This window comes from Coenobita brevimanus, chromosome 74 (genome assembly GCF_032717465.1).
Source record: "Coenobita brevimanus isolate Jiangsu-jjx chromosome 74, ASM3271746v2, whole genome shotgun sequence".
Classification (NCBI taxonomy): domain Eukaryota; kingdom Metazoa; phylum Arthropoda; class Malacostraca; order Decapoda; family Coenobitidae; genus Coenobita; species Coenobita brevimanus.
Window position 1 is genome coordinate 2,683,957 of NC_137027.1, and position 15,937 is coordinate 2,699,893.

The 15,937-nt window shown below is 41.6% G+C and overlaps 2 protein-coding genes across 2 annotated transcripts in view; both read right to left on the reverse strand.

Annotated features, from left to right (window-relative positions):
- The window catches only part of Ctr1A (Copper transporter 1A), a 32,137-nt gene extending 27,648 nt beyond the window's left edge, over positions 1 to 4,489 (reverse strand). The window contains exon 1 of the mRNA XM_080278746.1: positions 4,356 to 4,489. Coding sequence (XP_080134872.1) covers positions 4,356 to 4,489 — 134 coding nt within the window. The remainder of the gene's footprint in view (positions 1 to 4,355) is intronic.
- Positions 4,490 to 4,646: 157 nt separating this feature from the next.
- Positions 4,647 to 15,270, reverse strand: LOC145407657 (uncharacterized). Its single transcript, XM_080278528.1, has 3 exons — positions 15,032 to 15,270; positions 5,816 to 5,919; positions 4,647 to 4,670 (listed from the first exon to the last, which is right to left on the reverse strand). The coding sequence occupies exons 1-3, from the start codon at positions 15,219 to 15,221 to the stop codon at positions 4,647 to 4,649; spliced, it is 318 nt and encodes a 105-aa protein (XP_080134654.1). The 5' UTR covers positions 15,222 to 15,270.
- Positions 15,271 to 15,937: the final 667 nt, after the last annotated feature.

Sequence of the window (15,937 nt, forward strand, 5' to 3'; positions counted from 1 at the left end):
CCTCCCCCTCCCTCTTTCCCCCTCCACCTCACTCACATACACTCTCTTCGTCAGTCTTTCACCCTCCATCCTCTCCACATGGCCAAACCACCACAGTGTGTTCCTCATAACACTTCCTATCACATCCACATCAATACCACAACGCTCCTTTATATCCTCATTCGTCAGCCTGTCTCTCCATGTGACTCCACAGGCTCCTCTTAAATAACTCATTTCCACGGCTCTCACTCTTGACTTGTGTCCTTCCAACAACGTCCAAGCTTCACTTCCGTACGTTAGAGTTGGTATCACAATACTGTCATGTAGTAACTTTTTCACTTCCATGCTCACTTCCCTGTTTCTTATCACTGCTTTCAAAGAACCAGCAACCTTTCTTCCCTGCTGTACCCTTTCAAGCACTTCACCCTCCAAACCTCCATCCTTACTCATCACAGTACCCAAGTACTTAAACGTACTCACATTTTCCAATTCCTCACCATCCAACCTCGCTGTACATTCACTGACTTCACCTCTCTCAAAGACCATCACTTTACTCTTCCCTACATTCACCTTTAGATTCCGTTTCTTACACACTCTCTCAAACTCATCCACCAAGCCTTGCAGCTCCCCTTCGTCTTCACTCAACAACACGGTATCATCTGCAAACAACAGTACAGGAAGTTTCCAAACACTATCCTCTCTCACCAGGGCCACTCCAACATCCACTACCCTACCTTGTACCTCTTTTATTACCCCATCCATGTACAGATTGAACAACCATGGAGACATGACACATCCCTGTTTCAACCCAACTTTCAATGAGAAAAATTCACTTAGTTCACCATCCACACGCACTGCAGCCTTCGCACCATCGTACATACTCTTCACAGCATTCAACAACTTCCCATCTATTCCATATATTCTTAACACTTTCCACAATCCTAGTCTATCCACCCTGTCATATGCTTTCTCCAAATCCATGAAAGCCGCATACAACTTCTTTCCCTTCTCTAGAAACTTTTCCACTAAAGATCTGAGAATGAATATCTGATCTACACAACCTCTTCCCTTCCTAAAGCCTCCCTGTTCTTCTCCAACTAATTTCTCTGTTCTTTCTCTAACTCTGTCAATAAGTATCCTACCATATACTTTTCCTATTATACTAAGAAGACAAATGCCCCTATGATTACCACACACTTCTTTTTCCCCTTTTCCTTTGTACAAGGGAATAATTATACTTGACTTCCAATCCTCCGGGACTCTACCTTCCTCCCAGGCCAATCTGCACATCTTCCACATCCATTCTACTACTATCTCTCCCCCATGCTTCAGCATTTCACCACACACTCCATCAATTCCTGGGGCTTTCCCTGATTTAACTTTCTTCATTGCTTCCACAACTTCCATCCTACTGATTTCTTCCTGTCTTCTCACCTCCCTCCTTCTTCCAGCCATTCCCCAGCCACATATACTCGCATTACTTCCATCCTCCACGTTCAACAATTCCTTAAAGTGTTCTCTCCATCTGCTCACTTTTTCTCCCTTCTCCACTAGTAATCTACCATTTTTATCTTTCACTCCCCTGCTAACTTCACTTCCACCCTGTCTTACTCTTTTCACCTCTTTCCAGAACATTTTCTTACAGTCCCTCCACTTTACACTCAAATTCCTTCCAAATTCCTCATCCACTCTCTTCTTACTCTCTCTTACTAATCTTTTCACCTCTCTCTTTCTTTCTACATATAACTCTCTCTTCCGCCTCTCAACTTCTTCCACGCCCCTATTTCTCATCCATTCATTAATCTTCTTTCCTTTTCAGGTATACACTGAGTGATATTTCTAATGGTTTCCTGTAAGCCAGGAAACCATTTAAAATGCTGGGTGGTACCCATATAATCAACCAATACATGTTCCATACATGTCAACAAGTGGGTCAGCGGAGGGATAGCGCCCTTCTCTGTAAAACAATTAATTAAAAACCACACAGCCACCCCTGACAGGATTATGGCATTCTGGCTATAGATAGATAGACAGACTGACATTACACTTTGCTTCAATACAGTGTAAAGGACTGGTGACCATAACTTAACCCCCTCGTGCACCGTAGGTTTTCTGTAAGTCTGTGTGACATGATCAGAGAATATGCCACGAGAGAACGCTGGACTCGTGCACAAAGGAATACATTCCCACGTATTTAATTTGCCCCAGAAATTGGCTATAATGGTAGAAATTGTATACCATCATCTTCCTTAATGTTTATACAAAAAGCTAATAAAAACACACAAAACTGATGTGTAAAAGTACTGTGAATGTACCAAAATGGGGTGAGAATACTGTTGTTCAATGACAAAAATAACTGCACTACAATGTAGCACAAAATTTTCCCAGCATGATGCAAGAGCTAAGCATATATCTAGATGCTGAATTTCATGAGCTTTCACATGGTGTTGTTGGGATTCTGATACAACAAATAGTTTTCAGGTAAATCACCAAAAATCGTGAGTGCCCCCGCCCTCCCAAACTAAAAACCAAGAGAATGCCGAGTATTTAAGAGAGAGGGCCTGGAATTAGACACCGTCCCCTATGATGCACCAAATATTGACGCACTTCATTCTAAAACATAATTTTTGGTGAATATTTTTGTCCAGAAGTGCTTAATTGGCATTCCTTCAGACCGCCACTGCAAGTGCGTCACAGTGCGTCATCGGTTCCTCTTCAGACTAACACCGTTTTGACTTGTTTTGTGTCATGATGCGCGAAGGGGTTAACATCCTCCAATCCAGTGAGGCACCTGACTCCTTCCAGTAATTGGCATGGGATGGAGGTAATATTGTACTGCCAGTCCTCACACCCAGTTTACAATATTGACACAAAAACTGATACTTTAACCTGTACCGTACTAGGGATGTTGTTATACATCCCCCTCTAAAACGCCAGCGATGTAGATCTACGTCCTGCAGCACTGAGAAGTCACTGCAAGCAACCGAAGTAAAATGGAAGGTAATAAAGTATCTCGCTAACTTCAGACATTTCTCCACTACACTTACAACACTGATTTAGGACCGTGGGAGGCAGCCAACATTCTTCACAAGCTCACAGCCTCTTTGCTCTCTCAGTAACCTTGAATATTTCAGAGGTTGTGTGGCACCAACCCGACTCAATTCAACCAACTTTTTGGCTTTGGTGAGTATTTTCATTAGTGCCAGGGATCTTATATTGATGTATTAAGCCCATTTATTCAGAAAAAAAAATATTAACATTTGCCGGCATAGACGGGTATCATTCCCCCCCCCCCTGCACGTTTTCGTTTTCGTTTTTAAAGGCTCCAACATGCTTGCTTGTGTTGGCCTTGGTCACCTAATGGTGGCTCTCCACGCTGCACGATCCATTGCAGCCTCCCTGTTCAGTCCCTTAACCCTAAGGTCACACTTAATGACCTCGTCCCATGTCTTTCTCGGTCTACCCCTCATAACCCCACCCCCAATATTAACACTTCTCACCTTCCTCACCCAATTATCATCCCCCATCCTCTCCACATGTCCAAACCACCTCAATCTACCTCTCCTCATCACAACACCAATACACTCCAGTCCCATCCTACCTCTCAACTCTTCCATTGTAAACCCAGCCCCTCCAGGCCTTGGACGCAGGGACGCACTGCACATCCACCTAATCATTGTCATTTCTGTACGTCTGAGCCGGCGAATATCTTCCTCCTTCACTGCCCAGGTCTCACTGCCATACAGCATTACACTCCTAACACATGCTGCATACAAAGACCCCTTAGCACGTAGGGAGAGCCCTCTCAATGTCAGGAGTGGCAAGAGCTCCCTGAACTTCTTCCAACCACTTCTCACCCTAGCCACAGAGCTAGCTCCAGCCCCACCCCCAGCACACAACATGTCTCCCAAATAACAAAACTCTTCCACACACTCAAGAGATTCACCAGCAAGTTCAATCCTTTCACGTCTGACAATCTCCACCTGCTCACCCCGGCACGGTACAGGTTAAATGAAACCTGCTTTTGAGTCATGATTTTTGGGCATTAAAAAATTATCTCTAACTTCATAGTGAACCATATGTAATTTACTGTGAAAATACATGTTAACTTACCTAAAAATTACTGATAAAACAATTTTAAATGAACGCTATCTGTGATATTTCTCATCAGACTCCCATCCATTTCAACCACTTTCCTTTCTTTTCTTTCCCCTCTCCCTTCTCCCTTTCTTCCATTTTATCTGTTTTTACATTGCTCACTTCCATTTTCTTTCTCCCTTTCTTCTATCCTTACTTCTTCCTTTCCTTTACTCTTCTTCCTTTTTCTCTCCCTCCTCCTTCCCTTCTTTATCCCTCCACCCTCCCTACCAGCTCACCTCCAGTATTTGAGTCCCTCATACAACATGGCAATGATGAAGATGCCAATCATGGATCCAATCAATCCCCCTACATTGGTGGTCTGCCAGAAGTCAAACAAGATTGTCTCTTCGACTCCAAAGTGGAAAGACATCTGTTGAAAGAATGAAAAATATATAAGAAGAGATGCCTCTAGCACATTTAACAGACTGGGGGTCACAGTCAACTATATTCAGTTTAATTGTGACCTCATACACTGTACCATACTATCACAATCAAAAGTTCATCAACAATACCCTACAAGCCTTGTGTCATGCCTTCCATATTGCACACTCCTGCAAAGTCAGAGAGTATTGTGTCATCCCATACTCTTTTGTTGTCTGCTTCATACTGCATCACCATCCTGACCCTTTTTCCCAATCTAAGACTGGGATGAGCTGGGGCAACAGCAAAAGAGAAAGCTTAAAAGAAATATCAATAGCATGCTCAATGAATCTATTTACTGTATCTATATGCATAGGGTGCTTACCCCAAAGAAAGGAGGGTAACAGAGACAGAACGACACATTCCCAATTTACTCATCCACACACACACACACACACACACATTTATGCATATCTTAACTCCACGGGGAGAAGGGACAGATCTTCACTGAGGGTCAGCTGCACAGTACAATCAGCAACATTTGCACCAGAGCCCAACAGCAGAGCTGGTTTACCCCTGCCACATCATAATAGACCCATCTTCTTACCTGCAATGAAATGGGCCAGAAATTCATTCAAACACCATTCAAGCTCCTGGAATCCTGGCTCTTCCTCACAAGCTCTCGACATAATTTTTTAGTGTTTTTAGTACAGCTAATTCATAAACAGCACATGCTATGTTTCATATATAATACACCTTATATCACAACAGTCATCAGGGTAGTGTTGACAAACTTTTCATCATGATAGTATGAGCAGTCATAACTATGATTTAGCGAGATGTTTTAATATCTTACAACTTAGAATACAGAACTGCTAATGTAAACTGCATGGAACTGGATAATCAGCTTAATCAGTTGCAAAGAAAAAGATGTTTTAATATCTTACAACTTAGAATACAGAACTGCTAATGTAAACTGCATGGAACTGGATAATCAGCTTAATCCGTTGCAAAGAAAGTTCGGAAATTTTTTATAATAAATTTAATGAGGACTAACTAACAAAAATGACCATAAAAAGGCAACATAAAACAAGGATTTATAGACGTGGTTTGTTCTAACCTGATAATGATCTCTAACTCTTTTCTACTAAGCTGATGGCCTGGTGTAGCTATACTATAGGACTGACCTGACTAGTAACCAAGGAAACTCATTCTTGCATCATAATTAAGGCTCACTGAATTTTATGCAACCATGGCTTGGTATTCAAGTTGCAGGAGTGGCCCATTGTTGGGTGAAAACAAACGGATCATAACAAATGACATCAGTGATACATACCGACATACCCATATCCATATCCATATCCATATCGTGTGTCGTATGGCCCATGTGTGCACTGTGGTCCATGTGCGCTGAGTGGTCCGTGTGTACACTGTGGTCACCTATTAGTTACATGGACAAGGAATAAAAATCATCACCACCACCATCATATACAGGATAAAACAGGTATGGATGATGTACACAGGGAGCTCCCTAGCACTAAAAGGTAATGCTAATAAAAGATGACTAACTTTACAGTGCTTCAACAAAAGCTTCATTTTGTTTGCATGTGTCACCTATTGCAGCTCTCCATGCTACACAACTTCTTACAGCATTCCAGCTCAGCTCTTTCCATAATACACAATCTCTGGCAGAGTTCAGTCCAATTCCTTACCTCTTGATGTCATTTTGTAAGACTTCATGCCAAGTCTTCTTAGGTTTATGCCTTGGTGCACTGTCCCTGTTGCACAGCACTCACTGCTGCATCTCCAGTCTCTGTATCTTTTAACCAATTTGCTCATATATTCTCTCTTCAACAACAATAATTTAGGCTTTATATTCTGATTTTACATCTATCTATCTACCTATATACAGTAGATGCTTGATTTAACGAACACCAATGTAGTGGAAGCCTGAGATAGGGGAATTATTTTTTCCCGGTATTTTTGCCCTATTTAACAGAAAATTTCCATTCAATCAAGCATAATTTCATTAAGGAAATTCCGTATACAATAATGCAGTTCTGGGGGTATTAATTATGGGCTCAAACTGTTGTGTGTAGCACTGAGAGTTAGCACAAATTGCTAGGTTTGGGTTGCCTTCAAGGATTTAGCGGAAAATAGCTCAAAATATTGGAAAATTTCCTTTACATTGAGCACTGTTTACAGAACTCGATTTAGCAGAAAATTTGAGATAACGGAACGTGGGTTGGCCGAATTACTTCATTAAATCGAGCACCTGCAGTATATAAAAAATTAAACTTTAACACATGGGTGTGAGACTGTAGTGTAGCATGAAAATGAAAAGTCAAGAGTGACAGCAGCGAAGATAGGACTGCTGAAAAATGTACGTGGAGTACAGAGAGTGGATAGGATGTGAAATACAGCAATGCAATTCGTGAAAGATGTGGAGTGAGGATGTCTGTGGACACCAGAATCAAAGAAAGTGTACTGAGATAGTATGGTCATGTCGAGAGAATGGATAACAATAGAGTGATGAAAAAGGTACTGTACATCTGAACGAATCAGAAGGTGGGAGGAGGCGAGGTAGGCCAAGAAGAAGGTGGAGGGATATGGTGGATGAGCGAGTGAGGAAGAGAGGTATGGGTGTTTGGTGAGGCTATGGGACTGACAAGAGATCGAGCTGGCTGGATGAATGTTGTGAGAAGTGCATGATTCAGGGATTTGGCACCCCTTTTTAACATGAAAGTGTCTGGATTGACTCTACTGGATACCTTTATATGAAGCTACAGAATGTGGTGAAAATTTTTGGCATAACAGATAGAGCCAGGATTCCAGGGGTTTGAATGATGACTGAATGGAAGTGTGGCCCACTGGACTGGACAAACTTGGGCAGTCTGGATGTTGCTACTCCTCACCCTGCCCAAGGGTGGGAAAGGAGGTCTGCATGATGATGATGATGATGATGATGGAAAGAGATGGTCTGGACATGCGGGGAGGATGGGGGATGACAACTGGGTGCAGAAAGTAAGAGGTGTGAATGTTGGGGATGGGTTTGCGAGAGGTAGACCAAAACAGACCAGAGATGAGATAATACAGTGTGACCTCAGAGATATGGGACTGAATAGGAAGGCTGCCAGAGATCAAGCAGCATAAGGAGCTGCCATTAGGTGACCAAGGGCAATGCATGCATGCATGTTGGAGCCTTTATAAACAAAATGAAACTATATATCAGAGCATAAGAAGAGAGGATAATTGAAGTAGGCCAGTTGGCCCATGCCAAACAGCCCCTAAAAGAGTAAATAAACTACTAGAATGAGACAAAGATAAGAAAGAAGGCTCTCCCCTGCCCTCCAAACCCTTCAACCAAAGCTGGCATGAAAAAGTCAAATAGAACACCAAGCAGTATTGAGAAACTGACGTGGATATTTTGCAGGAAAGTGCGAAACATGAAGAGGAAAAAAATGAATTAGTACTAGTTATAAGACAATTTTTGTCATATGCTCATCAGGCCTATGTTTGAAGCTCTCAATGGAAGCAGCACCAACTACTGTATATTACTAGGTGGCTAGTTCCATTCATCTACTATTCTACTGCCAAACCAATTTCTACATACAATATATCCTTACTAAAAGGGAATTTATCTAGTCTGAAACCATTACTTCTAGTTCTATCCTGTCTGCTTATTTTATGTACTTTGCTAATATCACCATTATTTATTCCCTTCATCCACTTAAACACCTCAGTTAAGTCTCCTCTTACTCTACACCTTTCTAGTGAGTGCAAATTTAATATTTTTAGTCTGTCTTCATATGACAGGTTCCAAATATCATGTATCATTTTTATCATTCTTTTCTGTACATTTTCTAACAAATTTATATCCATTCTATTGTACAGACACCAAAATTGCATGGCATAGTCTGAATGTGGCCTTACTAATGCTAGATAAAGTTGCAATTCTGTAATACTTTAGATGTTCTAATGCTCATGCTTCGTGAAATAAATCCTAGGAACCTATTTGCTCTATTTCTCGCATACCAGTATATATATATATATATATATATATATATATACACAGTAAAAGCTTGATATAACGAACTCGGGATAAAACGGAAGCTTGAAAAAACGGAACGATTTTTTCTGTAAGTTACTTGTAATTTTCGGGAATTTTCCGTTCTTTTGCGAGGTGTCAGGTTTCCGTAATGGAAACAAGCCAATTTGTCCATGGCTGTGGAAAAATCGTGACGCACCGGAACGTTTCCGGTCGATCACGAGGCGCAGGGCTGTCACAGGCCACAGCAACAAGCCGCTTTGTCCCAGGCCGGGTGAGGCCGCTCATCTCACCACAGTCTACCAGCAACCCCCTCACTGTTCAAATCTTCTCTCCAACTGTGCGTGATTAACTTGGCATTACAAACTTTTTTGTGCCTTTTCTGTTGAAAATAAGCAAACCAATCCTTTGCCCTGCCTAAAGTGCAGGGAAAAAAAGAAAGAGTGTGGCTTTCTGTGGGCCAGAAATTAGAAATAATCCCGAAAATTGATCGTGGTATACCAGTGAAGACGATCATGACCAACTATGGGGTCAAGAAAACACAAGTGTACAAGATTCGCAAGCATAAAGAAGAAATCAAGAAACTGAAAGTGCTGTCAGATATAAGTGCTATGTAGGGCATAATTCTACAAACAAGTCATATCCCCCCCCCATTAGGAGGTGAGTTTTTTACTGTTTTATTTATTATTTTGTTTTTGTTGATTTAGAAAAGGCCTTTGACAGAGTCCCTAGAGAGGTGGTGAAGTGGGCAATGAGAAAGCTTGGCTTGGAGGAGTGGCTGGTTAGGGTGGTTATGGCTATGTATGTGGGTGCTCACACCCAGGTGAGAGTGAATGGAGATTTGAGTGATGAGTTTTCCATGAATGTTGGTGTGCATCAGGGGTCAGTCTTGAGTCCCATGTTGTTTATCATGGTACTTGAAGCCCTCTCACGTGACTTTAGAAACGGACTCCCGTGGGAGTTGTTGTATGCTGATGATTTGGTGTTGATTGCAGAGAATGAAAGGGAGGCGGAGGAAAGGTTTAGGAAGTGGAGAGATGGTATGGGGCAAAAGGGTTTAAGGGTAAATGCAGATAAAACAAAAGTGATGATATCTAGGGTTGGTGGCGGTACTGTCAAAGACGAGGGAGAGTGGCCATGTGCAGTTTGCCACAAGGGCATGGGAAGTAATTCCATCTTGTGCGGTGTGTGTGATAAATGGGTGCATAAGAGATGTAGTGGTATCAGAGGTAGACTGTGAGATAATGCTGATTTTATGTGTACGGCGTGCCAGGGTGAGCAGGTGGAGATTGTCAGACGTGAAAGGATTGAACTTGCAGGTGAATCTCTTGAGTGTGTGGAAGAGTTTTGTTATTTGGGAGACATGTTGTGTGCTGTAGGTGGGGCTGGAGCTAGCTCTGTGGCTAGGGTGAGAAGTGGTTGGAAGAAGTTCAAGGAGCTCTTGCCACTCCTGACATTGAGAGGGCTCTCCCTACGTGCTAAGGGGTCTTTGTATGCAGCATGTGTTAGGAGTGTAATGCTGTATGGCAGTGAGACCTGGGCAGTGAGGGAGGAAGATATTCACTGGCTCAGACGTACAGAAATGACAATGATTAGGTGGATGTGCAGTGCGTCCCTGCATCCAAGGCCTGGAGGGGCTGGGTTTACAATGAAAGAGTTGAGAGGTAGGATGGGACTGGAGTGTATTGGTGTTGTGATGAGGAGAGGTAGATTGAGGTGGTTTGGACATGTGGAGAGGATGGGGGATGATAATTGGGTGAGGAAGGTGAGAAGTGTTAATACTGGGGGTGGGGTTATGAAAGGTAGACCGAGAAAGACATGGGACGAGGTCATTAAGTGTGACCTTAGGGTTAAGGGACTGAACAGGGAGGCTGCAATGGATCGTGCAGCGTGGAGAGCCGCCATTAGGTGACCGAGGCCAACACATGCAAGCACGTTGGAGCCTTTAAAAACGAAAACGAAACGAAAACGAAAACTGTATTATTATTATTGAGAGTTCTGACTGCTCTGTGTGTATCATTATGACTAGCATAGGCAGCATGTGTGTGTGTGTGTGTGTGTGTGTGTGTAGCAAAAGATGCTATTTAGTGGCAACCGTATATAGGCTTCAGGTAACGATTAAGGGGAGAAATTTGGGAAAAATCTCAAATTTCCTGAAAATTCCGTTCCATCTATGGTTTTGGAACGGAAGCTTGAAAAAGTGGAATATTTGATAAAACAGAATAGAGGTTGGCTGAATTATTCCGTTATATCAAGCTTTTACTGCATATACATACATACAGTACATATATATATATATATATATATATATATATAAAGTAACCTCTCAACTAACATGAGTTTAAACCGCATTTTTGTTTTAACACGAGCAAATACTTAAGGAGATATGTTTAACTAACAAGGGTTTCTCGATTTAACACGACTTTTCATGTACGTGATGTTTTCAAATTAGCCCCGCGCGCCTTGGACAGTCCTGAGCTGACAGACCATCTCGGGGACGGTTTAATTTATTTCGTTGGAAATATATATATATATATATATATATATATATATATATATATATATATATACAGTATATTGTATCTGTTTCATTATGGTAATTTAAGTCTTTACATACTAGGACAGCAGAGCGAGGTGGGAGCCAGGGAGAGTAAAGTGAGGAGGTGGGTGGGCAGGGTGAGGAGGGGCAGCAGCAGACGACGAGTGATGCGTAGATGAAGCGATGCTGTTTGTTGTTATTGTTTGTGACCTACTTACTGGAATGAATATGCTGCTTTTCCTGTATTGTTTCTATGACCTACTAATGCATTAATAATGTTGAGGAACTTTCACAATGCCGTGAAAGAAGCAAAATTGAAAAAAAAATCCACAGAAACACGAAAACAGTACTGTATGTACAGTATTTGGGGAGAAGTAAACAATGCTTCGGCCAAATCAGGGCTCAAGTGTTGTTTACTTCTCCCCAAATATACTGTTTTTGTTTTTTATGTGGATTTTCTTTCAAATTAATATTGCTGCTTTTAAGTTTAGAGTAGCATAAGTTCCCAAATGGGTAGACTTTCCTAGAGTCCAGGAACGTAACCCCATATATTACCAGTGTTTCTTATGGGAAAATTATGTTTAACCCCTTAACCACGGGCTTGTTTTGCTTTTTCTTGCGGCTCCCGCGGGCATATTTGCACTCCGACAGACTCTCTAAAAATATTTGCCAAAAATCAGCTTCTAGAGAAGGGAAAGAAGTTGTAAGCAGCTTTCATGGATTTGGAGAAAGCATATGACAGGGTGGATAGGCAAGAATTGTGGAAAGTGTTAAGAATATATGGAGTAGATGGGAAGTTGTTGAATGCTGTGAAGAGTATGTATGATAGCGCGAAGGCTGCAGTGCGTGTGGATGGTGAACTAAGTGAATTTTTCTCTTTGAAAGTTGGGTTGAAACAGGGATGTGTCATGTCTCCATGGTTGTTCAATCTGTACATGGATGGGGTAATAAAAGAGGTACAAGGTAGGTCAGTGGATGTTGGAGTGGCCCTGGTGAGAGAGGATAGTGTTTGGAAACTCCCTGTACTGTTGTTTGCAGATGATACTATGTTGTTGAGTGAAGACGAAGGGGAGCTGCAAGGCTTGGTGGATGAGTTTGGGAGAGTGTGTAAGAAACGGAATCTAAAGGTGAATGTAGGGAAGAGTAAAGTGATGGTCTTTGAGAGAGGTGAAGTCAGTGAAATGTACAGTGAGGTTGGATGGTGAGGAATTGGAAAATGTGAGTACGTTTAAGTACTTGGGTAGTGTGATGAGTAAGGATGGAGGTTTGGAGGGTGAAGTACTTGAAAGGGTACAGCAGGGAAGAAAGGTTGCTGGTTCTTCGAAAGCAGTGATAAGAAACAGGGAAGTGAGCATGGAAGTGAAAAAGTTACTATATGACAGTATTGTGATACCAACTCTAACGTATGGAAGTGAAGCTTGGACGTTGTTGGAAGGACACAAGTCAAGAGTGAGAGCAGTGCATATGAGTTATTTAAGAGGGGCCTGTGGAGTCACATGGAAAGACAGGGTGACGAATGAGGATTTAAGGGAGCGTTGTGGTGTTGATGTGGATGTGTTAGGAAGCGTTATGAGGAACACACTGAGGTGGTTTGGCCATGTGGAGAGGATGGAGGGTGAAAGACTGACGAAGAGAGTGTGAGTGAGGTGGAGGGGGGAAGAGAGAGGGGGAGGCCGAGGATGAGATGGAGGGATGGGGTGGAGAGGTATATGAGAGAGGGGGGTGTGAGTTGGGAGCAGGCCAGTGAAATGGCGGGGGACAGGGCGACTTGGAGGCGATTTGTTTGTGGCCACCCCAAATGGGATTGAGGCATCTGGCAATACATAGATAGATACACAGAATATTAAAATCACATATGCTTATGACAAATACCTTCAGCTTTCTCCTGAGGTGTTTGTCGAGCCTTCGTCGAGTACCGTAGGACTTGTGGAGACCTCTGAAGTTGGGTAACGAAGTCTCCACTTTATACTTCCCGACAACCCGTAATATGATTACCACAGCCTGATATTATCACTAGAAACACTATTCTATGATTCCCAAATAGTTTGGAATCCATACTCAAAAAAAAAAACACACTGTGAAAGCAATGAAAATTACGAGGGCGTATGACCTTCCCACTTGACATCGTTCGCCGCTGGTGTTCTGTCATTTATTATTCATAAAAACACTCACACTTTATATTTCTATTACTATATCACACTTATATGTATCTACAGTCTTTATCCATAAGTTTCCTTCAGTAATAGTAGTTTATTGTCACTGTAGGGATTCAATTTCTCTTTCAGTAAAATACGTAGCATTCACTTTCTCGTCCTGTATACTAGCATTGAGAGTGAATGTCACTTTCACCTTCACTCTCATAACTCATAGTATTCATACATGCTAGAGTGAAACTTTCACTTTCATTACTCCTAGTATATATACTCGTATTCTTACAATACTACTCATTTACATTTCTATTTACGTTCTCTATTATATTTACATTATTTACATTTCTATTTTATTTACACTGTGCTATGCACTGTCACTTGAAGTAACTTATAAAACTATTTTCCACTGTTCACTTATATTTACATTCATTGCTTTCACTTGCTGTTTACACATTATTTACAATTCCACTTGCACTGTTTTACTCACCAGAAAGATCGTAGTCACTCTCTATCAATTGTCAGCCCTTTAACTCTTTCCACACGAGGCTTAGTAGGGGGTAGAGGTCACAGGGCCCTTTGCATGGGGCTAAAAAGCGGTGGAAGTTAACAGGAGCGAATCCGACGCACTTTCACCTTGAAAGATGACAGTAAACTGATAGTGGTGGGCCGGGGTGGCCTACCTAGGGAGAATGCATTACTGCCAACGTCAGCCTCTCGAGAGCTGCTAATATATAGCTATGAAATGACTGGCAGGAAATCTAGACAATACATTATAAATTAAGTAGTTCTAGGTGAATGTAAATATCACTTATGCCTCTCCCTTCCCTCCTTATATACAGTATACAGTATTTTTATTACGAGAACAGATTATACGGCATATTTCAAGGGGAAATAAACAGCAAAAATTAGCGAACGAGTGCACGTGAGGTGTTGTCAGGTGATAATTAGCCAATTCCAGGTGTATGGCACTATCACTTACCTTATTTCTTTTTGGTATCTATTATTTGGTATAAGAATAGGGCATAGGGCTTATTTCAAAGGATGAAATCAGTGGAAAATTCCAGGGAAGATTTACTTAGCGTTGAATACAGTGTGGTGGCCTGCAATAATTAGGTAGTTCCAGGTGAATGTAAATATCACTTAGGCTTCTCCCTTCCTTTCTTATATATATTTTTATTACGAGAATAGATTATACTGCATGTTTCAAGGGGAAATAAACAGCGAAAATTTGCGAACGAGTGCATGTGAGGTGTTGTCAGGTGATAATTAGCCAATTCCAGGTGTATGACACTCTCACTTACCTTATTTCTTTTTGGTATATATTATTTGGTATAAGAATAGGGCATAGGGCTTATTTCCATGGATGAAATCAGTGGAAAATTCCAGGGAAGATTTACTTAGCGTAGAACGGCCGGGCAGGCGAGAGGAGAGGGTAATGGAGGGGAGGTAGGGAGGGGAGTCCAGAACAGGGAGAAATGGCTAAATTGTCAACAATGGATGGAGTACAGATGAGATTAGGAGTGCTGCCTAGTGTTGGACATTGGCAGTACTGATAGATGATACAAGCCACCACTTGAAAGCCCGGGCGAATTCAAAATAACACAGAGTCGCAAAAGTGACGCCCCGCGGTATGATCCCTTGCTCCCAAGCATCACAAAAGTGACGCCCCGCGATTAAGGGGTTAAATAACGCGTTTTTAGATAACGCGACATCTCCAGGAACATAACCCTCACATTATTTGAGAAGTTGCTGTATATATATGCACAGTATATATATATATATATATATATATATATATACTGTACATCAACCCACCTGTTCCAGCCATCATTTCACCCCCACTCTTCATCACATCCATCATGGCCTTCATTGTCGTATTTAACATGTCCATGGCCATTTTCTCAGGGTGGTCCATATGTTCTGAGTGGTCCATGTGGCCTGAGTGATCCATGTGGCCTGAGTGATCCATGTGACCTGAGTGGTCCATATGGCCTGAGTGGTCCATCTTCTTTCTGTTGATATTTGTTAGGAGTTACAATATCCTCCCGTGTTCTGAAAACTAAAGATACAGTGTTTGTTAGACACATAAAACTTAAGCTAGTGACAAGTAAAGGTGTATACAGTAAAACCTCACTATAACGGACTAATTGGGGCCTAAGCCATTCCAAAAAAGAAAGGGAAATTCTTATAAACATGACATCTGGACTTCCCCCTGCTAACCCGGACTTTTTCTGAAACATCAAACGTAAGTCCAGATCGCACCAACGGTTTTTAAACTGTTTTCACTACCATTGCAGCACTGCTCTGTATTATACATTCACTACAATAACCAAATGGTATAATATATATATATAATAATAATGGTCTTTACACTGATAAACATGTCTTTTGTTAACCTTATTGTGGTGAACATAGCAGTCTGGACTGCTTCTGCCTTTATCAGACTTTTTCCGATGTATAAGAATTTAGTCCGGTAGCTCCTCGGATTCCGATAAAAGCGAATTCCGGTCTATTGATATCTGTTGTATCAAGGTTTTACTGTATTATATTACCAATTGCCATACATGTATATGTGTACAGTATACACTACAGTAATACCATTTGCTACACATCAGAAGACTGGTGAGCCTTGGGGAATGAAATATGTAACCTACCTGTATGCCCAGAGAAAAAAAAAATCTAACAGTTGTCTCTTAAGTTAAACCCTTTTGTACAACAACC

What these genes read in the sequence shown, in the direction of transcription:
- LOC145407657 (XM_080278528.1), bottom strand. Translation starts at nt 15,221, where the DNA reads ATGGACCACTCAGGCCATATGGACCACTCAGGTCACATGGATCACTCA. An exon ending in TGAAATGATGGCTGGAACAG is followed by an intron (nt 5,920 to 15,031) that starts GTGGGTTGATGT and finishes TGTAACTAATAG; the next exon opens with GTGACCACAGTGTACACACG. An exon ending in ATATGGATATGGGTATGTCG is followed by an intron (nt 4,671 to 5,815) that starts GTATGTATCACT and finishes CTGACTTTGCAG; the next exon opens with GAGTGTGCAATATGGAAGGC.